This window comes from Cebus imitator, unplaced genomic scaffold, assembly GCF_001604975.1.
Source record: "Cebus imitator isolate Cc_AM_T3 unplaced genomic scaffold, Cebus_imitator-1.0 Scaffold18, whole genome shotgun sequence".
In the NCBI taxonomy this organism is placed as follows: Eukaryota; Metazoa; Chordata; class Mammalia; order Primates; family Cebidae; genus Cebus; species Cebus imitator.
The window spans coordinates 403,681-430,101 of NW_016107333.1; the positions used below are offsets into that span (position 1 = coordinate 403,681).

Sequence of the window (26,421 nt, forward strand, 5' to 3'; positions counted from 1 at the left end):
ATCATCTGAGAGAGTTTTAAAAAATTATATGGGGTCTCACCTCAGTCCGATTACATTGGTATCTTTTGGAGATGGGAGTGAGGTTCTTTTTTATAAGCCTCAGCGATTATTGAGAATTGCTTTTCATGGATGCCAGCAAAGTCACCATGTCTAAAACCGAATGCCTTATCTTACTCCATGGAGCCAGCTCTTCCCATTGACTGTTTTCCCCTCTTAATGGTACTAATATCATCTTCCCAATCTCCCAGGCTAGCAAAGTTAGAATTCTCTTTGTATTTGTTCTCCCACTTTCCATAGAATGGTATTTGTCATTGACCCACCTTTGTTAATCTCATTTCATCTTTACTGCTGCACTTCTAGACTGTTGTAATTTATTCACAGAATACCTTTCCAACCTCTGCCCACTAAGTGCCCCAGATAGAACATTTCCAGTCCTGGTCTCTCACTTTAATATTTTCATTTGTCAGCAAGGCAGCTTGATGTAGTACTAAGAGAGCCAAATTGGAACCCAGGAAATCTAATTCTTGTACCTCTGAGTCAATTTGACGCTTTGGGCAGATCAGTTGACAACTCTAACCCTAAGTTTCATTATCTTAAGATAAAAGGATTACATTGCCTAAGCCTTAGATTCTTTCTTCACTGTGATTCAGTCTTCACTGTTCCTTCAAACTTAGCCTGTCTAAAATAGAACTCATCCATCTACTCTCCCAAAAGTTACCTCTTTCTCATGCCCTGATGCTTCTTGCCAATACCAGCATTCTACCATTAGGCCACTTAAAAAGAGAATCCATTATCATCTTCATTTTCTTGGACTCTGTGACTTCACTTCTGTTTTATTTGCTAGCCTGCTGTTTACTTTTACTTCTACCTGGGTATGACTCGCTGGTCTTTTGGGCCCCAGGCTTGCCCTTCCTATTCCTACCTGATGAATCTTTACATCAAGCAAACTTTGCTAATTTTTGTCCTTTTCTCAGAAATCTTCAAATAATGGCTTCCCATTACATAAAAGATTACATTCAAACTGCCTAGCCAGGCATTTTGAGAGCCTAGATCCATCTCTTATCTCTAGCCCCAAACTTCACCTGCCTTTGCTGGTTCCTCTTCACATTGTTCGTCACTTATTATACATGTTAGATGTTTAGAAAACAAGTTTTTAATTGAATTACTCATTAACTTTGGATTAACATATCCTTTAAGATTTCAAAAACATTTTATTAACTTTTTTCACACAGAAAAATTTCCTCTTTTTGGTGAGGAATTCTTTGAGTTTCAGCAAATGCATACAGTTGTGTAACCAACATCACAGTCAAGATACAGAACAGTTCCATTATCCCCTACAATTCTATTTATAGTTGACCCTCTCTGTACCCCCAGCCCCAACCACTGATATGTTTTTTGTTCCTACAATTTTACCTTTTCTTGACTGTCATATAAATGAAATCATATGGTGTATAGACTTTTCAATTTGTCTTCTTTCACTCAGCATAATGCATTTGAGATTCATCTGTGTTATGTATATAAGTAGTTTGTTCTTTTTTATAATTCTGTTTTTAAAATACCTCCAAGAGTGAGTTTACATTTGGAGTTGGGAGTTTTTTTGTGTCTTATATGCTGTTTCGGAAAATGGGAAGAGAAAGTGTCATCCAGATAATTTTTAGTGCCCCAAAACTTGTTTAAGCTATTTTGTAGATGTTTTCTCATTTCAGTGTTGATAGGATAACTTTTTGTTCTTAACCCATGTGGCAGGCTTATATGATTGGCTTTTGTACCAGTTCTACAAATGAAGAAACTGAGACTCAGGGAGATGGATAAATTGTTCAAATCACGCAACCCTTGTATTCAGAACCTAGATATTTTCTCTTCCAATTCTACAGGTACTGCTGTTCTACCACAAAAGGCATTAAATTGTAATAAGTGGAAAGGTCTTGTGTTACTGGTGAGGCCTCTTGAGACTGAATGTATAGAGTGCTCTTTGTAAAACCCTTTGTCTTCCCCCGTAAGATTATAACTTGAATTTTCAGGGCTCTGAAGCTTGAATGGGCTTGGCTGTCAAGCTTGGTTTATTCAGTCCTGTGTTCACAGCTGTGTTCATTCCTGATATGGGTCAATTGACATTATGGCATAGGGTCCAACAACAACAAAAAGATACAGTCAGATTTTACCTTACAGTGCGATATATGATAGCTCTAGAAAGGCCCGGCCACTTGCTTCTACTGCTGTTTTTAATAGTGATTCTTATCAAGCTAGTTGATTTTTATCAGCAGATTAGGAGTTAGAAATGATTTTTTCTGACCAAAGAAGATGAACTGGAGTTGATATTTCTCCTCTTGAATTGTGCAGTTATGTCTGTTAAAATCAGAGTTGGCCACATGACCTCAGAAATCCCATTCAGTTCTGATTCTCTGAATGCAGCATTGTTGAAGTATTTCTGGACTATAGAAAGCTTCCTTAGTTTACACCTTTCTGTCATCTCAGGTAAAAGAGATTATAGAAATTATAGCAACACAGATACTGCTTCAAGTTAGTAGTAATTAGTTTGAATAGCTAGAGGAAATTCATTCAGTGAGTAAAAGCCTTGTTATTCAGCATTTGGCCCACAGGAAGCTTCTCAGAATGGACTTTCCTAATACTCTTAGTTCAGTAATGATTGTTTATTAGGAAGTTGTTGTCACTCTTTTACTACGGGTTTTTGCCATATTCTCACAGACAAGGATTAAAATCACTACTGTTGATTTGCCTCTGGCTTACATTACCCATATGTAGGGTAGCAGAGCTTTTACTCTATAATTAATTCACTGACTGTTTAAAACACTTCTTTTGAGGAGTAGACTCTTAATGTTAATGTCGGTAATGCATCCTTTCAGGCCAGCCAGGCACAGAGCTTCCTCAGTTTGGAAGTGATGACAGTACTAGTGCCTTCTCACAAGTAATAATATGTGGCAGATATTTTAAGTTAGGTGTTTACATTTTTGGAGAGATGGATTTTTAGTCCAAGCTTTATAGCTACGTGTGTGATCCTTCTCTTTTGACCCACTATTGATAAATCCATATATGCTATTAGTATATTTACTCATTTATCAAATACTATGCTAATATTAGTTATATAATAGTAGTCAAGATAGATATGGTCCCTGTCCTCATGGCCCTCTTTTAATCTTGTGGATGCTTTTTGACATGTAGACTTGAGTTTAAAGTGATAGTTTTTCTCTAGCCTATAGTAGAGAACATCAGAAATTCACCTATATAGACTTTCTTTGGCCTGACTTATACACAAAAGATAATTTTTCACTGAAGTTGATCTAATTTACAAATTGCCGTATGTTTCAAAGAAAACCTTTGGGCATATAAAAGAATACATAGATTAAAAAAAAAACCCTCAGTATATTATGGTGCTCTGCCACCCTTAAGGCAAAAATAATTTCTCATCTGGAGCTTGAATGTATAAGAAATCCTTAAAACTATTACAGAAGCCTTTCCTCATGCTAGTTTGAGTATTCTGGTTGTGCAGAAATGTTACCGCTGGACGACAAGGTCATCTTTGAAAGAAAAGAGTAAACTGGGTGTGGTGGCTCATGCCTATAATCCTAGCACTTTGGGAGGCTGAGACGGGTGGATGGATCACTTGAGGTAAGGAGTTAGAGACCAGCCTGGGAACCATGGCAAAACCCCGTCTCTACTAAAAATACAAAAATTAGCCAGGTGCGGTGGCACGCCTGCCTATAGTTCCAGCTACTGCCTATAGTAGCTGAGACAGGAGAATCACTTGAACCTGGGAGGTGGAGGTTGCAGTGAGCCAAGATAATGCCACACTGCACTCCAGCCTGGGTGACAGAGCAAGACTCCGTCTTAAATAAATAAATAAATAAAACAAAAATAATTTAAAAATGAAAAAAGTAACCATTTGTCGTTTCAGCACCCTTCTATTATTGGTTGGTTGACATGAGTTTAAGAGACCATGAAAATAAAACATTAGAGTACACTCAAAAATAATTATTGAATGTTAAAAACATACCAGCTATAAAGAAGAAAGAACGGTTGGAAGAGAAAGTTGAGGAAGCTGCTCAGAGAGTACAGCATGAAGACATATATATATATATTTTTTTTTTTTTAATGAGACAGAAAATTAGAGGTATGGCCCAGAAGATTCATCATTCAAATAGTAACATGAGTTCCATTAAAATAAAACAATAAGGAATCATGAAGAAATAATACCCAAGGGTTTCTCAACTGAAAAATCTTGACAGTTTCCAAACTGTGAAAGAATCCACCAGTACCTAGCCTCACTGGTGAAAATAACTCCAAGGCACACCATTTTGAAAAGGTGATTCTAAAAGCTTTCCAAGAAGGAAGAGATGTCACATACAAATGGGCAGAAATCAGAATTGTTCAGATTCTTCAGCAGAAGTGGTGGAAGGAACAGAACAATGGAGTAGTGCTCTCAGAATTCCAAGGAGAACTCCGACCTCTAGCCTCTGATTTGCAGCCCACCAGTCCATCCAGGTAGAATAGAAACATTTTCATACATGAAGGTCTCAAAAACTTACATCTCATTTTTAGGATTTTCTGGAGCATTACTAGATGTTGTACTTCACAAAAATGAGAGTGTAAAACTAGAGAGGAGAAACATAGGAGTCCACTTTGGAGAGAGAGAGGGAGTGAATCTCTGGGAGGATGGTATGGTGATGAGACACTGGAAGCAGATAGGAGACAATGATTAAGACTCCTGTTGGAGGACTCTAGTGTAATGACCCAAGCGAAGAAAATTGAACTTCAATTGAAGGAGTTTCAAGGTTTTAGAGGAGCATTTTAGGAGAAGTTAGTGGTTCATGGAAAACCATGCAAATTTTAAAATGAGGTAGTTATTATCTTCAGGGAAAAAAATATGCATGTAAAGTTTTAGCAAAGTATAGTTCATGGCTTAGCTGTGAATTAGATTTGATTTGGTAAATAAGGGCGATAATAACTATATTGGGAAGATAACACTTCATCTTCCGTAGTTACGGGGACTTCCTGTTTTTGAAAAAAAATTTTATTGGAACACAGCCATACCCATTTGTTTGCATATTTGTCTATGGCTATTTTCGCATCACAGCAGAATTGAGTAGCTGCAACTGAGACCATATGGCCTACAAGGCCTAAATATTTATCTGGCCTTTTTATAAAAATACTTGCTGTCTCCTCTTCCATAGGAAGAAGCCAATAAAATAATGCCTAAAATAAAAAAAAATAATAACCTAATACAACTAATAACCATGTTATTTAAAAGAGAATGGAAAGGAGCAGAAGAAACAGCGGAAGTTCAAATGATTGCATTTGGGAATAGTGAATCAAGAGTGGGGAGTAGAATGGGGACTGTTTCTTTTTTTGCTTGTTCGTTTTAGGCTTTATATTTTTATTGAATTCTTAAGCTAAGTACATGTATTTGAAAGGGCGTGAAGGAAGAATACTGAGAAATTTGATTGGATTAGGAGAATAGAATGAGCAGGAAAGAAAAAAAAAAGGTCACTAGTTATATTGAAAGTAGGAGTTCAAAGCTTTTTCAGAAAGTAAACACAGCTTTCCCATTCATTCACTTACTCATTCCGCAGGTAATCACCGAAGAGTCCAAATGTCGGGCACTGAGTGCTACACTGCAGAGCAGGGTTCCTCCCTGGAGGATGCTTGGGCACTCTGCAGCTGATGGCATGCACAGACAGGTGAAAGATGATAATATGGTGATACAGCTGCTTTAGTTTAGTGCCTATCACAAGATGCTTAAGAGATTTAGGCAGATCAGGGAAGACATCCTGGAGAACATGACACCAGATCTGAATTTCGAAGGATGAGACCACATGAGGCAGGGCCTGAGCAGGACCTGAATGAGCAGGCAGGAGTTGGAACCCACAGGTGTTCAGTATAGTTGGATGAATGGTAGAAAATAATATCAGAGCTGTAGACAAGAACCAGAGGCCAGATTGTGTATGCAGGGCTCTGTGCTATGAGGAATATGTGTTTATTTTAAGACACAATACCCACTGAAGAGATAGCATCTGATTTTGTTTGCACTTTAGGAAAACGTACTGTTGGTAGCAATGAGGGTAATAGGGGTGAGGGTAGGAGACATGGAAAATAGAGGAGCAGTTAAGAGTCGGTTTCAGGCAAAAATGACAACAAAAATATACGAGAATAAGCCAGAGTTGACTGGAGAGGAACCAGGGAGGGGATTCTGGAATCAAAAAAAGGAATTATGGTAAAGGGAAGGAATCAAGGATGACTCAGAGTATATATATATATGTATATATATAAAGATGGTAAGAGAGAGAGTATATATATATATAAAGATGGTACTGAGTTTCGGTTTGGAAGAGTTGTGGGGTTTTTTGGTGGTACCTGTGGAATGTCTCAGGAACTGGCCAGGATGTGGTTGGATATAGCCACACAGAGGTCAAGATGAGGGCTTGAATTTGGAAATGTACAGTGGTCATTGTGCAAGGAGATGAAGTTTGGGAGTTGAGTAGAAAACTCAGGAAGCCTTTTTGGTATTGACAGCATTGAACCCTGGGAATGGTGATATATGAGGATAGAATTTTATCATAGGAGGATTCTAGGGAGGAAGCTGAGCCTGGAAGCCTGCAATCAGAGGGATCAGGAAACCAGTGAGATAGAATTTTAAGAAGAGGAAATGATCCATAGTTTAAAATGCTGCAAGGCAGTCAAAATGAAGCCTAAAAATGCGCATTAGATTTGGCAGCTAGAGAGTCATTGCCAATAACAGCTTTAGGGAAGCAATATGAGAGGAAGTAAAATTTCAGGTGTGTAGAGGATTTGTTTGTGTTGTTAATATTTTGAGATAGAGTTAAACCTGTTTCTTTGTTGAGAGGAGGAGAGCTATAGAAACGGACATATTTAGTGATAACTTAGGGAAAAGAAATGATTCTTCCATTCAAATACTGCTTGTTGAGCACCTGCTAGGAGCTCAATCCCATTCCAGACTCTGGGAGTACATATAGCAGGAACAAGACAAAGTTTACTGTGTGTGTGTGTGTCTATGCGTGTGTGTGTGTGTAACAGTATAGCAGGAACAAGACAAAGTTTACTGTGTGTGTGTGTCTGTGTGTACACTTTGTGTGTCAGGAACAAGCAATAAGCTTAAAACCAAATAGATACATAGGAAGTCCTTACTTTAAGCAAAACAACATATAAGGAAACTAATTTTTCCTCATCAACATTGTAACAAAATGATGTTGATTAGAGGACCTGCCTTAAGTTGTTTCACTGAAAGTCCTTGTTTCACTTACAGGCATAGCTTTTTCCAGGAATCTGGACGTTAGGTAAGGTCTTACTATAATATGTCTGGGAGTAATAAATACCTGGAGGAAAATAAAATTAGGATAAGAAGATAACAGAGCGGTGCTGGGTGGGAGGTGAGGGTGCTGTTTTCTGTAGGGTGGCTAGGGAAGGCACTGCTGCTAAGGTGACATTTGAGAGTCCTGAATGAAATGAGGAAAGAGTAACTGTGAGGTAATCAAGAGACCGAGGTGGCTGAGAAGGGGGAGAGAGGGTGGATCTCAAATACAGACGGGAAGGTTAGTTGTCCCCAGGAGATGGGGCACTGTTGCAGAATTTTTGAACTGGAGCGAGAGAGAGAGAGTAACTTAAAAAAAACTTTGAAAGAAACTTGGCACCCATTTTTCTTAATAGGAGCATCCTTAGATGGGTGAGTGTTAAGAAGGAATGCGGGGTGGCTCAAGCTTGTAATCCCAGCACTTTGGGAGGCCGAGGCGGGTGGATCATGAGGTCAGGAGATCGAGACCATCCTGGTCAACATGGTGAAACCCCGTCTCTACTAAAAATACAAAACATTAGCTGGGCATGATGGCGCGTACCTGTAATCCCAGCTACTCAGGAGGTTGAGGCAGGAGAATTGCCTGAACCCAGGAGGCGGAGGTTGCGGTGAGCCGAGATCGCGCCATTGCACTCCAGCCTGGGTAACAAGAGTGAAACTCCGTCTCAAAAAAAAAAAAAAAAGAAGGAATGGGAGCTTTTATATTGTTTTTACATCATTAAAACATCTTCTTCGTCATTTACGTTTTCTTTCAATGACACTGGAGGGAAAACCATAAGGACTCTTCACCATTTGAGGGATGCCATAGATTGTCATCCCTTTTAATTCTCCTAAGGCCCTCTGAGGCACATGTTGTCAGTATTTTACAGGGGAGGAAACAAAGTCTGGCAGGGGTTTCTCATGTCTCGTCGTCATTAGAGCCCAGATTCTTACTCTGCTTTCTGGTACTTCAAACCCTTGCTATTAAACTACCTCCTGCAGACTGCTCACACAGTAGAGATAGGTACATGTGTCCAGTTTGTGGGTGTGGATGGTAGTAAGGTAGGGAAATGGGAAGTTGGGGGATTTCTTACCCATCGGACTGCCTTTGCGGTTAGGAGTTTTGATAAGAGGTGTTTGGACAGGGGTTTAAGGAAGGTGGCATTCCTTAAGACATCTCTGCTATCTTGATTTGTCACTCTTCCCAGATGAGTTATTCTCTGTCCTTATTCCTATTCCTGTCCAAAATCCCCACGGTATAACAACGTGGGATTACCTTATTTATGCCTGCTATTGTTAGAGTGGTTCTTAGGAAACAATCTCGAGGTTGAGGATGGGCATGAGTAAATTATAAAAATACGTGTTCATTGTGGAAAATCTGAGGTCTGATTTTTAGAGTTGCTTCCCACATACTCTGTCTCGAAGTGCCTGAGAGAGTGGTGGGGGGTAGGGGCCTGTTAATAGCAAAGTTCTCCATCGTTACGGTGTTCAGTTGTGTCTACTCTCATCTTCTGTGAATATGAAGGACCTTGGTAGGGGTCTGCTGGGTATGCACTCATTTGTGTTTGCAAAACGCACACTCTTCTAATGAAATAGACCCTTGGACTGAGCAGGGATTGTTAGGTTGGCAGAGCTCTCAAGGTATAGTGAATTTAAATCATTTCTGTGAATGAATGGTTGAATAGTATGAACTGATTTTTTGTTATTTTTAAAAAGTTACCATTACAAAGCACCAAGGAACATGGAAATGGCACAGGCTCTGTTGCAAAATGTTTGGACTGGTGAGAGAGAAAGTAATTTTTAAAAAACTTTCAAAATGTTCTTATTGAAACCTTGCACCCATTTTTCTTAATAGGAGCATCCCCAGATGGGTGAGTGTAAGAAGAATGGGAGCTTTTATATTGTTTGCTTTTACATCATTAGCAGCTTACCTTCTTGTGAGGGTAATTAAATGCTGCACTCCTACAGAAGCACTCACACATAATACAGCAGGGAGAGAGAGAGTCCCACCAGCTTCCACAGTTTACCCAATTCAGAAGTTAGACACGTGATATTTTCCGCTGTTGACAAGTTTTCTGGTTTGCCCACACAGAATTATCTGTAGAATTATCTGTATTATGCTTCTAATTAAGTATTGAGACCCTGAAATTACTTTTTGATTTGTTCTTTATTGAACCACGAGGATCTAATCAGAAGTTTTGAGTGATGGCAACAGAGGCTGTAAAGACATTTCCCGCATTGTGCAGAAATACAAGCTGTAGGGTGTATCTATTCATCTATTCTAGTACCTAAAATTTAGCCTTACAAAAAGATGACATTGTTATATGTATTTTCTCATGTGTGCCTTTAAAAAGGTTTAAAAAGTAGAAGTAATTTAAGAGTGTCTGTAAATTATGAGGTGCTGTTTGGAGAAGTACAAGTCAATAAATGCTTATTGAACACCTATTAATGTTGATGAGGCTTGTTACTTTGTGGGGGAGGCAGCATGCTGGTGTGTTTTGTGATCTGTTGGGGTGCCAGAAATGATTTGACAGGAACACAAGATATGCCAGAGTTTACTTTCAGTGAACCAGCCAGTTATTCTACAGTAACATCGCCATCATTCATATTTCATGTGCACATTCGCCCTGTCTCAGAGGATGGCCAAGTCTGATGTGATGGATATTTTCACATTTCACCCAACTCATCTCTGACCTTCCCATGAGGGTCAGGTTCATTTCCTACCCATTCTTGGCCTTGGGATATACTTCTTAAAGTGGAACTGGCTTACAAAAGGATTGAAAACGTTTATAGATCTAGTGGTACATTGTCTGGGTGCTCTTCAGAAAGATTGAAACAGTTAAAGGTGCCATTCGCAGTTATAAGTAGGACCTGTTTTCCCACATTCCTGGCAGTGTTAGGGGCCCTGTTTATTTTTATTCTAGTGCTAGTTTGTGGTAGTGAATCAGAAAGTGTGCTTTCTGATGTCCCTGCTGCATCATACTTGTAGCAGTTCTTTATACATTAAAGATAATTTTTTATTAACCTTGGTAGAGTTTTCCTGTAGTGTTTTGTTTGTTTTTGTTTTGTTTTGTTTTGGAGACAGGGCCTTACTCTGACACCTAGGCTGGAGTGCAGGAGCGCAAAATCACTGCAGCCTGGATCTCCCAGACTTGGATGACCCTCCTACCTCAGCCTCCCCAGTAGCTGGGACCACAGGTGGAAGTCACCACCTGGCTAATTTTTGTATTTTTTGTAGAGACAAGTTTTTGCCGTATTGCCCAGGCTGGTCAACAAATCCCTAGGTTCAACTGGCCTCCCAAAGTACCGGGATTACAAGTGTGAGCCATTGCACCTGACCTTTCTTTAATTTTTAATGATTTCATTTTGTTGGGCAGAATTTTATTTGAGACGTAGGTCTTATTATTGATAATACCCTTTTTTATTAGCTGGAATTTTCCCCCAAACTTCTTTTTGACTTTGTGGAAGTTTGTGATGGTTGAGAATGTCAGTTTTCTGGGGTCTGATAATTTAAAGGTTTGAAATAAAGGAGATAAACTTGTACTAACAAACATAATTTACCTATAACTGACTCCACTGTAATGAAGCTTAGGAGAGAAGTTTTCTTTTTTTTTTTATTTTAACTGCCTTGATTCTGAGCACTTAACCATTTATCTGGAATTTATGGCTTCTTGAGGTAGATAATTGTTCTATCAAACATTGTCCCTCGCATTAATTCTTAGAAGCACCATTTACTAACTGGACTTGCCTTTCTCTGATTTAGCCAGTTCATCTCTGCCCTCCTCCCCTTCACCTTAGCACCTGACCATGCCTGCTTTCCAGCTACAGCACTTACCTCCTCTGCTGCTGCACTCTTTGCAAACAGCAGTACCTTGGTAGACCTGTCTCTCTAGGACAGAATCCATGGCATTTTGTGGTTCTTTTAATAGAAAATGCCTCTAACTCTTAAGAGGAAAAAAATCTAAATTTGACAGTAAAATGATAAGCTGTAATTGCGGTCCCAAGGATGATTAGAATCTTGTCTTTTGTGTTTCTGTTTGCTTCCAACATGCCATGAACTCACTTAGAATTGGAACAATCTGGCCGGGCGTGGTGGCTCAAGCCTGTAATCCCAGCACTTTGGGAGGCCGAGGTGGGTGGATCACGAGGTCAAGAGATCGAGACCATCCTGGTCAACATGGTGAAACCCCGTCTCTACTACAACTACAAAACATTAGCTGGGCATGGTGGCGCGTGCCTGTAGTCCCAGCTACTCAGGAGGCTGAGGCAGGAGAATTGCCTGAACCCAGGAGGCGGAGGTTGCGGTGAGCCGAGATCGTGCCATTGCACTCCAGCCTGGGTAACAAGAGCGAAACTCCGTCTCAAAAAAAAAAAAAAAAGAAAGAATTGGAACAATCTCACTTTAATCTTTTTAAAATCTCAAATTGACAAATTATGGTTGTATATATTTATGGGGTACAGAGTAATGACATCATTTATGAATACAATGTGGAATAATTAAATCAAACTAATTGTCCTATCTACCACCTCAAATACGTATCTCACTTTAATCTTAAAGCTCTAATCTTAAAAGCTGTCTATTAAAACTTAATGCCTACACATCACATTAATTTGGATATGAGAAATAATTAGGAAACTTAAGGGGAATTTGGTTTTCTGAGTGAGTGGTGTTGTGTAGCTGTGTGGGATGACCAGGAAATCAAAGTAAACAAAAAATAGGAAGCAGTGTTTATATCCCGGCTAGAACCAGAAACCTGAGATTCTGTGATCTTTGTATTGTTTGTTAATGAGGAAGGTAGGAGCTTCAGATCTGAGGCAGTAGTACTACTAGATAGTGTTGCAGGCAGCCCCAAATTCTGGGTTTCATAGACTAAGGTTTGTTCTTTTCCCTGAGATGCCCCAACACGGCTTTGTACCCCTAAAGACAAATTAGTGGGCTCTTACTGTGTTTACAAGTCATTTATGAGAAGTGTCAAGGGCATTATGGTTGCCGTGGGAATGGGGGCTTAAGTCCTGGGTAGAGTAAAATCAGTCCTTTAAAAAAATTACAAAGTATTGCAATGGAATTTTTTTTTCAAGTAATAAATGCATGTGGTTTAAAACGTGAAATAATATACCAACTCCTGTCTCCTTAAAATTGCTTTGAACTCTTCGCTCTTTTTTATTGTCTATGTTTCTGTTTTCTGATTTATCCATTGTAGACATCATTGATTGTTTTCTTCAAAAAGGGATGAGGGCTTACCTTATTTCCTCCCCATCTCCTAATACCTCTCAGTAAAGGCATGTTATTGGTTTTGCTCCTTTATTAGCTACCAGTAACTTTCATACATGCCAGTAGCTTTTATAACTGATTTCATCTACAAAGACAGTATCTTTTTTACTTCATTTTATTGGGTACAGTAAATTAAGGTCTAATAGAGTTAGACCAAATTAGGTCTACACCTAGAGCTCTGGGAGTTATTGGACATAAATGTTCTGCAGAAGTAATCCCCTATTTCTTGTTTTCCTTGTGTGTTACAGTTAATCTGGAGATACTGAAAATGTCTCATTTTGGGTTTTGTTATAATCTTTGACTTTTAAAAAATGTTTTACAGAAAGACATATCTTCAATAGATGAAGATGAAAATACAGAAGAAAGAGAAGCAGGTAAGTGAGCACATTTCTTTTGAGTGAATGCATCCAGGATATCTTGGTGCCTTTTCAACAAGGGGAGACACCTGGCAGCATTGGCTCATCCCTTAACCTCTTAACTTCCCCTGTTGCCTGTATTATAGTAACTGAGAGCTCTGTTCTGAATGACTTAATATGAATTTTTCTTGTTGCTCAGTTCATCTTCACATAGGAGTAAATGTAATGAAAACTGTACATCAGAATATTATTCAAATTAGCCAAGTAGAAGAGAAACACTTCCTTGGAACAGCTTTCTGAGTCTTATCTGAAAGATGTGACCAATTTGTTATAGTTTATATATGTATCCTTCCGGATTTTTGGTTAAACTAAAAGCATTCTTACTTACAAAATCCTTATTTATACTGATCTGTGGATGGGTTCTCCCTAGAGAGAATAGTGAAATAATGAGAAGAATGGGAGGATCAACTCTTTGGTATTTGGTTTTTTGAAGGGGTTGTGGAATGGAGAATGTGATTTATCTTGCCAGGATCTATTTCCTTGGTTGGTACTGCTTTGCTGTGGGTGGTAATATATTCAAAGGAACTCTGAGACCTCAGTCAGGAGGTGAAGTGGAAGATTTGTCTCTGTCTCTTGGAAATGGGCGATTTCTGATGGACTGGTTTTTCTTTTACAGAATTGAATGATAACCTGGGAACTAGGGTATCTAAATCCCTGCTTTTCACTGGGACTCTGTAACAAAGAGGTTGGATGAGAGTAGCCACTCTTACCTTTCCAGTTTGCTCCTAGGCAACCTTAGTCTAATAATAGGGTGACTTAGGGTTATGGTTCCAAGGACTACCCTCTGGTCTGTCCTCAGTGGATAGGTTGATTTTGGAAATTAATTAACTCATCTGCTGCCAGATATCAAGAAGGGCAGTGACTAAATACTGTCTTCACACTGGATTTATATCTGTCCTAGCTCAAAGAGTTGTCAGCTGATAGGCAAATACTACATGGAATGCAGTTCCGTCTGCCAGGAACTTACCCTATGGATATACTTAGGTGTGCAAAACTGTGTGTATAAAGGCTGAATTGCTGTTTCACATATGTTAGCAAAATTGGAAAAGAACCTACACATCCATCAAAAAGGGAACTGTTTAAATCATAGCACCCCCACCTAGTGGAATATTATGCTGCTGTTAAAAAGAACACAGCACTGGCTGGACGCAGTGACTCACATCTATAATCCCAGCACTTTGGGAGTTCGAGGCAGGCAGATCACCTGAGGTCGGGAGTTTGAGACCAGCCTGGCCAACATGGTGAAACCCCATCTCTACTAAACATACAAAAAAATTAACCAGGCATGGTGGCAGTTGCCTGTAATCTCAGCTACTCAGGAAGCTGAGGGAGGTGAATTGCTTGAACCTGGGAGGCAGAGGTTGCAGTGAGCCGAGATTGTGCCATTGCACTCTAGCCTGAATGACAAGAGCGAGACTCCTTCTCAAAGAACACCTTACTGAAGAGAACCTCAGACCCTCAAAACTGTTGTCATTTGTGATATGTGAGCAGGTTTATATTTCTTAAGGGAATCTGCACATATTTTTATTTTTAGACATCCTTTGAGATAAGCTTTTATTTAAATCAAAACATTCTATAACAATTGCATCAAAATGAATTCTGGTTTCTTTCTTCTGAGATTTTCTGGTTTATGTTAAGACCTTTGGTATGTTAGCCAGCTGTTACGTAGCTTCAGTTGGATGGGTTTTTGTTTTAGACCTCATGATAATGTTGGTGAACAGAATGGGATTTTTCATTTAAAGGTTAATATTAGATAGGATAGAGAAGGAGGTTAAATAAGTGAGCCACTTGCAGAAAGGCTTGCTTCTGCTCCTCTTATAAATACTGATGGTAGGCCATACTGATGACTGAATTGTAAGAAGTTGCAGAGCATGAAGATAAAATATTATGTTCAAGTTAAAGCAAAATAAAGGCTCCAGGATGGAGAGAGTTCAGTGCTTAACAGAGAAGAGGCCCATATTCTGGAATGAACTTCAGCTTTGATTTCCATAGAACAAGATTGAAATTCTGACCCTACCATTTAGTTGTATAACTTTGGGTAAGTTCAGCCTTGTCAAATGATCATTTATCGAAATATTTTCCTTTGTGCTTCTTAACTAGCTGGGCATTCCTCAGCACCACTGTTGATGTCATCTATGATGTCACGAGGGTGGTGGCCATCAACATTGCAGCCCACAAACTGGGCAGTCCCCAGGATCTCTTTAATAGTTCCAGTAAGTTCTCTGGCTAAAGATCAGTGCTGCATCTGTCGAGCAATGTTGACAGTCTCATCAAAAGTGATATTTCCACTGTGTTTAATGTTTTTCTGTTTTTGTCTCTTGGCGGTTCCTTGAGGGCTTTGATGAACAGGGCAGAAGCAGAAGGTACTACCTGAGTCAGAGCCTGTCTGTTCTGAACGGTCAGTTTCACTGTAATCCTAGATCCCATCCAGTTACCAGTTGCCTTGGCAATGTCATCACCAACCTTTTTTGCAGACAGATCTTGGGGGCCAGAGCAGACATGACACCAACTTCACCCCGATGATCTGATCTCATTGGGATCGAACTTCAGTGGCATGGTGGCGGCAGATGGTGCCAGATGAATTCGATTCAAGACAACCCAAGAAGGTTGCACCTTGACCTCCTTTGAGCCGAAAGACGAAAGCCAACCTTGTTTTTCTGTCACTTAAATGGGAGCAATCATACATGCCTCACATCATAAGATTGGGATTAAGTAGGGTAATTTGTTGAGTACCTGGTATTCAGTTTGTCAATGGCAAGGAATCTTTCAGTTTCACAGTAAAAGTAACCATCAGACTTTGTCTTTTCTCTTACCATGATTCTGAGGTGTTAGAAGTAGCAGCAAATAAAACATCCACCTTTTAAAAACCCTCATTCCTGTTAATTCACTTTTCCTCTTCACTGGAGAAAAATAGCATGTAAATATACTCTGATCTTGATATTCTTCATTTCTTTGTTCAGAATCTTATCAAGGTAAATTAAACTGAGTTGGTAGATTTTTACAAATTAAATTAAAACTCAGTAATAAATAATCATGCTTCTTTATTAACCAGAAAAGACATAATAGGAGTACTGTGCCCAGAACAGAGGGTTCAGAGATTGACTTTGTTTTGCCTAAAGAAGGGTTACGAGAAAAATAGACTTTAATAAAATGTTTAAAAATTAATCACTCGGGAGAGCTATAGACTTTTTATCTACATTAAAAAGAACTAAACTGCTTCTAAGAAATACGTTTATTTTAATTCTTAAGATGATTAAGCATTATTAGGCAGAAAAAAAATTAGAGAAATAAAATGTGGCTGGGCGTGGTGGCTCACATCTATAATCCCAGCACTTTGGGAGGCTGAGGCAGATGGATCACCTGAGGTCAGGTGTTTGAGACCAGCCTGACCAACATGGAGAAACCCCATTTCTACTAAAAATACAAAATTAGCTGGCCATAGTGGTGCATGCCTGTAATCCCAGCAACTCAGGAGACTGAGGCAGGAGAATCGCTTGAACCTGGGAGACAGAGGTTGTGGTAAGCCGAGATCACACCATTGTACTCCAGACTGGACAACAAGAATGAAACTCCGTCTCAAAAAAAAAAAAAAAAAAGACAGAGAGAGAAATAAAATGTGAACTCTAATCATTGAAAACCTATTTGGCACTATTGTTGTATAATATAGTTGTAAATACTTCTTTGCAAGAGGGCACATCTTAATGTTAGCAACAAAAAAACTGTGATATAGGAATATTGATTTTTATTCATCTCAGCTTCTTGCTTGGCACTGGGAAAAGCATAAAAAATGATAAATATTATGTAATGTATAATATGTTCTGTAGGCTGGTATAATCTTGAGGGGTAAGAGGGCTTTGGGACCACATATCCAGTATAGAAGACAGTTAATAAGCAGTGAATACAATAGAAATACATAATATTATAAATAGAATGACAGCTTGGAGCTGTGACCAGGAGGCAACCCAGACTTGAGTAACTACAGGAGAACCTTGCTTCCTGACCCCATGCTAAGAGTTGGGTAAGCAAAGCCCTTCATTCTTAGGTCCTCTAGAAAACATAAAGATGGGAAGAGTTTTCTTCAGATACGCTGTGAGAATATCAAAGACTTTCAGATTATTAGACCTTATTTTCTTCCCTGGAGTGACTACATGTATAATTTATTCACTAAACAAATATTTGCTAAGTTTTTCAGCATTAATTCATTAATATTAATTCAGAAATATTTGCGTTCTACTTGGGGCCAGGTTCATTAGTAACAAAAACAATTTCTCAAGAAATGTCTAGCCTGGTTACAAACTGTTTATATAACCAGGGGATGAAATATGCCTCGGAAGAGCCAGAATTTTACCTTGTGGTGGAAAATCATGCTCTGTAATTGGAGAGTATGGGGGCTGAGGGAAAGTCAGCCCCACCAAAGAATTTGAGAGCGTTCTAAAAAGAGATGATGTCTTCTGTGGGGAGCCAGGTCAGGCTTCTTGCTTCATGGGACTCAGAAGGAAAGCTTTGGATGGAAGAGAATAATATAGGTGGATTTGGAAAGTTGAAAGACATGGTAGGAAGGGAGAAAGGAAAGGCCTGGAGTGTGGTGCTAAATTTTGGGTGGTGACCAAGGGTGAACTAGAATAGAGAATCACGGTGGATTAGCAAACCACCAAATTCCCAAAAGAATTAGTCCTGGCAGTCCTCTAGGGAGAGATGAGAACTCAGTTGCTTAGGAAGATGTTTACTAGTAGGATGGATCACTAAGTCATGGTTCATAGTTCAGAATAGTGAAAGAGGAAGAACAGTAAAGTCAATAATACGGTTGAGTGAATAATTTACCTTTAAGACTTTTTGGCCTCATCCTGCAGAGGATCTGAAGATCATCTGGGCTAATACTAGTCAGACCTTGAGTTTGGTAGTCATTGGAAGGCCTTTTCCAACATGTATAAAGAGGGTTAGTTAGTAAATTGTCCTGTAGAACCAAGATTCAAAACAGCCTCACCCTAGAATCATGTTTCAAAAGGACTTAAAAGGTACCACTCCACCTCCTTTCCCCTCCCTCCTCCAAAAGGAAAAGAAGTCTGAGCATTAAATGCTTTCCCCTATTTGAACATATCTTAATAGTTTTTTTCCATTATTCTAATTCACTTTATGTTCAGAAACATATACTCGAGGCCAGAATAAAGTGACTGGAATAGCAAAATAACACTGACTTACTTCATGTGAGCTGTGGATAAAGCTAGGACTGTGTAGTCTGAAGAAATGAAGACTTAAGGGCATCACATGGAAAAGAGGTTAAATGTATCTATTGTTGGACCTGTGGAAAAGAATGGGACACATGGGGAGAGTTAGAGGAGGGTAGGCTTTAGCTTCATTTAAAGAAGGACATCCTGAGAAGCTGAGCTGTGCGGCTCTGCCATATGCCTTGTGAGCAGTAAGCTTCCTGCCTCTACAACTTATTTGTTATTATTTTCTCACTCTCCTAATTCTTTGCTTGTATGTTTAGAAAGGTTGAAATGGAAGTTTGAACTCGACCTCAGAGGCCCATCCTGACTAGAATCATAGAGTTTGCCAGCACATTTATTTAGGGTCTTTTTAAGACCAAAGTAAATTATAAGTTGACACAATTTTAAATAAAATACTACATAGTAATCATATGTTACTATGTAGTCATATTATGTATTACTATGAATATTACTATACATACACAGTAACATATGATTACTGTGATGTAGTAATCATATGATTATATGATTATATAACATGATTTTAGTACATATGATATAGTAATCATATTATGATGTAATATTTTATTAAAATACTAATATTTTAATTTTTTTATTAAATACTAATATTTTAATTTTTGTATTAAAATATTAATATTAAAAAATTATAAGTAGGATTAATTATAACAATACTAATAACATTTAATATTTAAATTGAACTGCAGTTTTTAGTTTATGTTACTATGTTATCAAATATGTCACTAGCATTTATGAGACAGACATAAATTTTTTTAATGGAAATAAAATTTTAAAATCCTATGCATAAAGAAGCTGCAAGTCTTGTAAGTTTACATGTAGAAAACACTATCATAAAAAAGACTACTAAAATCAATTAGTAGAATTTCCTCATCTCCTGTCTTGACCAGAGGCATCTGGGAAACTCTGGTAACCAAGTTTTTGGCACAGCTTCAAAGTCGTGATGCAGGATTTGGAACCGTGACGTTTTTTAGCTCACACACAAGTGTTGATGTGACTGTGAAGAATTGTCTTCCTCTGCCTGTTTTTTTTTTTTTTTTGAGACAGAGTTTCACTTTGTTGCCCAGGCTGGAGTATAGTGGCACAATCTCATCTCACTGCAACCGCCACCTCCCGGGTTCAAGCAGTTGTCATGCCTCAGCCTCCTGAGTAGCTGGGATTATAGGTACCACCACCACGCCCAGCTGATTTTTTTGTATTTTAGTAGAGACGGGGTTTCACTCTTTTGCCCAGGTTGGTCTCAAACTCCTGAGCTCAGGCAATCTACCCATCTCAGCCTCTCAAAGTGCCAGGATTATAAGCATGAGCCATAGTGCCCGGCCCCTCTGCATAAGCTTTGATTCATCCTTGGGAAAAAGTAGCCCAAAGTGTTAAAGTATTATGAAAAAAGCAAAAGTACATACAATAGGAGCTTCTTTTTCATTTTGATATGGTTTGTAACTAACCGTCCAGGAACTACGTAATATTTAGATACTGAGAAGAAAACATTCTCATTTTGTAAGGATAAAAGAAAAATGATGTCTACTGCTAACAAATTACGTTCTTACAGATGTTGGTTGTAGATCTTCGGTAGCTGCCAAGTCCACGTTTAAAATGACCCTGATCTTAGGACCCTTCTGGGTGAAGTTGAAAAGTCTTAGACATCTTTTATTTAATATATGTCCTACTACATTTATTTAATATATGTCCATTGATTTAATAAATTATTTATTCTTGATGTGTTTCTCATCTGATCTGGAGAACAAGTGGATTTATGAAGAAATGGATAGAAGAGGAAAAGTTAGTGAGTTGAAAGTCCTCTGGGGAAAGGTTGAGAAGATACAAGTGTGTTGGGGAATGGGTGATAGAAACAAAACAGAGCTTGGTTAGAGGTTCTTGCTGATTCTTATTTCTAAGTTTGTTGTATCCAGTACACGAGGCAGTGTGAAGTGATTAAGAGCAATGGCCCTTGAAGTAGGAGTCAAATCTGGGTTCAAATCTTAGCTTTACCGCTTACTAGCTGCGTGACCAAGGTAAGTTATTTAGCCTATCTAGGCTTCTGCTCTGTAAAATGGAGTCATAATATGCCTTTATCTTAAGGTTGTTTTGGTTATGTGATACATTTAATAACCTTAGTATCTTCCTAATATCCAATTTTTAGTAAGATTATTATTATTGGCATCTGTTTGATATTTAAAATTTCTAGATTCAAGTCTTTTAAGTGTCTTTTCCAGGAATATTGTGGATTGATAATTTGGAATCACAGAAACAGGCTTCTTACTAACAGTGCAGTTGATGAGCTAGCGTTGCTGCATGTGTTGCCGGTGGACCCTCTCCATTTCATTCTTATTTTCTTGGATTCTTGTCTCTATTTAAATTGTTGTCATAATTTGTAAAATACTGTTGGGACCTTGTGGCCCATCATCTCTAAGCTGTTCCTTTTTGGGTCCATTTCAAAGTGGTGATTTAATGCACTTGGTAGAAGCTGAAACAAAGCTTTTATTTAGGCTCTTTGCCTTTCCCTCCACTGACCTTGAGACACATGAAAGAAATATTTTTGTCTTATATTTTTTAATATTCATCAAATATATTTTCAAAGCTCCCAAGGTGCTTCAAAAATACATTTCTGGTAGACTTTTCAATTGTAATTTTATGTATTTTATTACTAATATCTGCTTTTTCATCAAGAACTACATGACCTTTCCCAAAGTGATTGCATGTGCCATCACAATTAACATTTATTTTTATTTTTATTTTCAAGAGATAGAATCTTGCTCTGTTGGCCAGGCTGGAGTGCAGCAGCACAATCATAGCTCATTGTAACTTAAAACTCCTGGGTTCAAGCGATCCTCCTCCCTCAGCCTCCTAAGTAGCTAGTACTACAGGTGTGCACCACCACTGCTGGCAAATGTTTTAAATTTTTTTTTTTAGTAGAAGAGTTAGGGACTTGCTCTGTTGCCCAGGCTGGTCTCTAACTGCTGACCTCAAGCGGTTCTCCCACCTCAGCCTCCCAAAGTGCTAGTATTACAGGTGTGAACCGGGATCCCTGGCTGCATTTAAGATTTCTAACCAAGTTTCATCATGCTGGTCTGGTGGCCTAGCAATCATTGTAGTTCTCTGGGAGGTCATACAGTGCTCATTGAAGTGAGTGTTAGCTTTGGCCAGACAGAGAGTTCAAATCCAAGCTCCTGTACTTACTAGCCTTGGGCACATCAATTAACATCACTAATTTTCCATTTTTCTGTATACACAATGGGCATATTATCTTTATACTGACCCTGGAGGATTGTTATAAAGAGGTCATGAAACATGCCTTGCGCAAGCCCTAGTGTTTTAAATAAATGTTAGCTGCTGCTCTGGTTATTGCCTAAGGATTGAATGCCCCCTTACTGCCTCCTGCTTCTAGCTTCTTTGGGGACCCCTGTTCTTCAGAAAAGAGACTTGGACAGGAGATATGAGCTTAAGAGAGTGTCTCACTCTGACCACCAGAGAGGTGCCTCGGTGGGAGCAGAGCTTTTATGTTATCTTTGAAAGCCTAGTCTTTATACCCTTGTATGCTAAACAAAAACTTGTTCCCTGAGGGCCAGGTGCCCTTGGCACAGAATCAGGAATCTCCCAAGGATGGCTCTGCACCTCACAGGAGCCTAGCTTTACCTGGGTACCTGTCACCTCACTGCTGTATTTATTCTTGCCTTGTAGCCCATTAAAACAGTTTTTAAAATTGTGGTAAAAAGCATATGATAGTAAATTTACCACCTTAACAATTTTTTTGTATTTGATTTTAAATTCCTTTTATGTCCACTTAGCTCCTCCTTCTCCAAAGCCATCTCAAGTGCTCAATCAGTAATGAGATAGTCAAACTGAATTGCTTTCCTTTTTTTCTTGTCTTTTTTTTTTTTGAAAGTAATGAGTCCTGTCAGAATGACCAATTCCCTCCAGATTTAGGCTTGTTTATGAGGGTGGACTGTATTGATATGATAAAGATCCCCCACAAAAAATCTTCCTTTTCTTCTTTCATCTTTTTCTCCTGGGATTCTCAGTGCTATGTTTGGGAGCATTGGAGTAGGGAAAGGAACTATAAAAAACAGAAGGGGAAATATGCAGCTGAATGTTGCAGTCTCTGTAACTACCAGGGCGGGCCTGGAAGTCCAAGCACAGATTGGTTAACCAGCATACTGGAGGGAAGCCATGCCACCTGGGCAATTGTCTGTGCCCTTTAGCACATGTCAGTCCTCTTGTTCAGAGAGCAGGTTCCTCACAAATGGTGCTGTTTCTAAGTTAGCATGCAAAGGTGATTATAACCGTCTTCCTAGAAAGCCTGCTTGTCCCTCCCAGGCTCTCCTTATTTCTTTGTCCCAGACCAAGGAGAAGGTGCTGTTCCTTGAAACTTAGCACCCACATTGTTACTGATTATCACCAACCTTAGCTTTGTTATGAAATTGTAAATATTTTTTTCAACACCATACCTGAAATAATGAGATATAACTTCTATACCCAAAGGAATGTTTTCTTAAAAAAGTGGTCAGCTTGGGAGACTGTACTTTTATTTGTTGGTGCTCAAAAAACAGCTTTGAAATTTCCATTTTACAGATGCCTTCAGCACCTGTGACACATGCTTTCTAATGGATTCTATCACAATAAAGCTTCCTCCTATACAGGTAGTTTGGTTTTTGCAAGTGGCCCAAGGTGGTTTGGTGCTCAGTCTCGTGGCTAGATTAGATGATTATAAAGAACAGCACAATTTTTAGTTAAAATCTAAGGTGTACCTTTGAATGATAGTGATTTAGTATACTAACAACACGTTGACACAGCTCCACAAGTGTAAAGGCCGTGTGTGTCCTGTTTGCCACTCTATCTCCAAGGTGAGCACTGTAAGAACTAATGGAAAGTGAGAACTCAGTAAATATTTGTTGAGCAAATCCATGTGTTCTAACATTCTTTGTATGAAGCATGCATTGGAAAGGTAATATGCTTGTTTCTCTTGCTTTTACAGTTGTCAAATTTAAAAGTTCTGAATCACTCCCCAATGTCTGATGCCTCCGTCAATTTTGACTACAAATCTCCATCCCCATTTGACTGCAGCACTGATCAAGAAGAGAAAATTGAAGATGTTCCTAGTCACTGTCTGCCCCAGAAGGATCTGTATACTGCCGAAGAGGAAGCTGCTACTCTTTTTCCTAGGAAAATGACATCCCATAACGGGATGGAGGACAGTGGAGGAGGAGGTACTGGAGTAAAGAAGAAAAGGAAGAAAAAGGAGCCAGGTGACCAAGAGGGTGCAGCAAAGGGAAGCAAGGACAGAGAGCCCAAGCCAAAGAGGAAACGAGAACCGAAAGAGCCAAAGGAACCCAGGAAGGCCAAGGAGCCGAAGAAGGCCAAGGAGCACAAGGAGCCGAAGCAAAAAGATGGGGCAAAGAAGACACGGAAGCCCCGGGAGGCCTCGGGCACCAAGGAGGCCAAAGAGAAGAGGAGCTGCACTGACTCTACGGCCAGGACGAAGTCCAAGAAGGCCAGGTATGTTCCTTTCTCCCTTCTCTGAGCACTTGCCTGTGCCATTGCAGGATGATTTGCTTTTGGCATTAGCCCAAGCCCCTGGCATAACCTTGCTGCACTCCTGCGGGCCTAAGCTTCACATCTCACCTAATATAGGATGAGGAGCAGGATAACCCCTTGGTGCTAATGCAAGGGACTGTCCTTGGAGGGTGCTGTTTCCTCGCTGCATTTCTGAAGTCATAGTGTTTCAAAAACAATTTTTGTGTTTTTAGGATATTCCCAAGAATTCCCCACCCCCTTCAGACCTCAATCATTGTTTTTGGTCTGTATACTTAGTACTTAGCATTCTTTAGTTGGTGGCTGGTATCCTGCCAGATGTGTAGATTTGCCCCCTCTATCCCATGTTTATGTGTTCTTTGTGTCTATATTAGCTTTCAGCCAAAAATGAACCACTTTTTTCACCTTCTAATGAGAGAAAGATAACCTGAATTAATACTGGCCATGCAGTTTCTTGCCATTCCTTTTGAACTAAAAAGAATTGAAATGTTAACATGAACAGGGTGTGAGGGAAGTAACATCCCAGATGTGATACAGAGGGCAGTGAGTTTTGGAACAGCAATGGTGTAGAGTGGCAGAGGGGCTGCTATGAAGAGGATGCACAATCATGGGAATCAGTGGTGCAGTAAGTCTGATAGAGCTGTGGATATATGCAGAGTTCTAGATAGATGAGGACTGACTAGCTTCCCCTGGCTCCAAGCTCTGAGTTCAGGGCCATTCCTGATCTGTTTATCTAGTTCAATGTCTAGGACAGTGCCTGACACATTTTCAAGTGCTTAGGAAATACTGAGTAAATGAGAGCAGAGGAGACCATAATGACTTACAGAGAGGTCAGACTGCATAAGTACAGATTTGCTATATAGATCCTATCAAGACAGCAAATGCACTCCTTGAACAGGGAAATACAGTATTTCTCATTTTGTTTCTAAATTCTTTGTGCAGAACTTTAGAATTTTGAGGAAACACCGAATGTATGACTCCTATCTTAAGGAATTACATGTCTAAAATCTCAGTGTAAGAACAGGTTAATTATGTCTATTGATGTATCTATTATTTTAGACCAAGAACACTCATAAAAAACATAGAGATTGATGTGGATACTAACAAAACATAAAGTCATGAGGCCATCACACCTGTGTTGGTCAGGCATGAAGGAGGTAATTTTAAGAATGCGTTTTAAGTGGTGTGTGTTGCAACCTGGAGTTGACTATATGGCTCGGTTCTTTTTCAGAAGGACAGTTTGTTGGGACCAGATGGATAGTTTCTTAATCCAAATTAAAATTTTGCCTCATAATATTCACTCCCTTCTGTCTGACAGGGGATTTCATCTTTCGTCTACCAAAGAAACTTGGGTGGGATCCCAAGAATGTAGGTTATAGAAAATGCCCATAAAATACCTTATGAGAGAGAAGTGGACAAAAATCAAGATTCTGCCTAACTAAAAGCATACAGGATTTGTTTCTTAGTGAACCTAGTGAGCATACTCTGATCTCTAGGGTGTGGGTGGAGTAGCAGAGTAACTTTTAAGCCCCTACCAATAATTTTCATCTCCAGGTTACTTTGGAAGGGCTGAAGTGGCACTTTGGGGTACTAGCGTCTATGAAGAAGGAGGATCAGACATGAGCTAGTGTGGTGACTTTTTAAATTATTATTATTACAGAGAATAATAAGGAATAAAGATTGTGTTTGAGAATTTAGGGTAATTAGAGGAGGTTTTTATAGCCCTAATAAGGAGTCTTGATTTGTATCTAGAAGACATTAGAAAGCCTTAGGTGTCTGAGCACATTTAGGCACAGGTTTCTGATGTTTTTACAATTTTGTCAACTCCTTCACTTTTAAGAAATTCATATTTACATTGTGTGAGGTCTGAAACAAAGTGATGAGTAACAAACATTGTCATAAATTTCATTTTGGGGGAATAAGGAGGCATTTAACATAGTGTTGGATGCCAAATGCATAGGCAAAATCAGGATTCTGAAGAGTGAAAATGTAACAGCCTTTGTTATATAAATGTAGCAATACTAATGCAACTTATTTGATCTAATTAGGCTGTATGAAATATAAGTGAGTTGGAGAAGTGCTTGGTAGTGTTTTCAAAGGCTGCTAACTTAGAAGACAGCAGACCTTTTGAAGTTTAGAAGTCCAAGAGGCACCCTATTAGAGGAGGCTGACAGAAATGATCATCTCTTTAGAATGTGTACAAGTTACATGAGCTTTCTCTCTCTTTATTTTGGAGCTATATTATACTGATCTGTAACGTAATAGAATTCTGTGTAGTCCAGGGATCTGAACTGGTTTGCTTTTGATTCCTTCTCTTTTGTATCTTTATAAAGTTGTTTTGGTTCCTTTAATTAGTGATCCTACTGGTAGGGAAAAGCAGTTTTAGATATGAAGGATGTAAATTGATTTAAAAATACATCTATATGCATATGTATATGTTAGTAATTAAGTCTTAGTTTTTTTGTTCACTTTGATTTACTCTTGCAGATTGGCTCAAGTACACATTTTGATTTGAGCAGATATTGATTAGACCCTGGATAATACTTGATGGTTATAAATGATTCACTTAATGCTTGGATTCCTGTAGGAGCTCCACAACTGATTTACGGGCTTCTGGCCTTTTCTTCCTTCAGTCCATCTTGCCGGCTGCCACCTGGC

General features: G+C 39.0%; 1 protein-coding gene across 1 annotated transcript in view; it reads left to right on the top strand.

The window, feature by feature from the left end:
• The window catches only part of CHD6 (chromodomain helicase DNA binding protein 6), a 199,449-nt gene that overhangs the window by 44,104 nt on the left and 128,924 nt on the right, over positions 1 to 26,421 (top strand). The window contains exons 2-3 of the mRNA XM_017511844.2: positions 12,898 to 12,949; positions 23,207 to 23,727. Of these exons, the coding sequence (XP_017367333.1) occupies positions 12,917 to 12,949; positions 23,207 to 23,727 (554 nt within the window). The 5' untranslated portion in view covers positions 12,898 to 12,916. The remainder of the gene's footprint in view (positions 1 to 12,897; positions 12,950 to 23,206; positions 23,728 to 26,421) is intronic.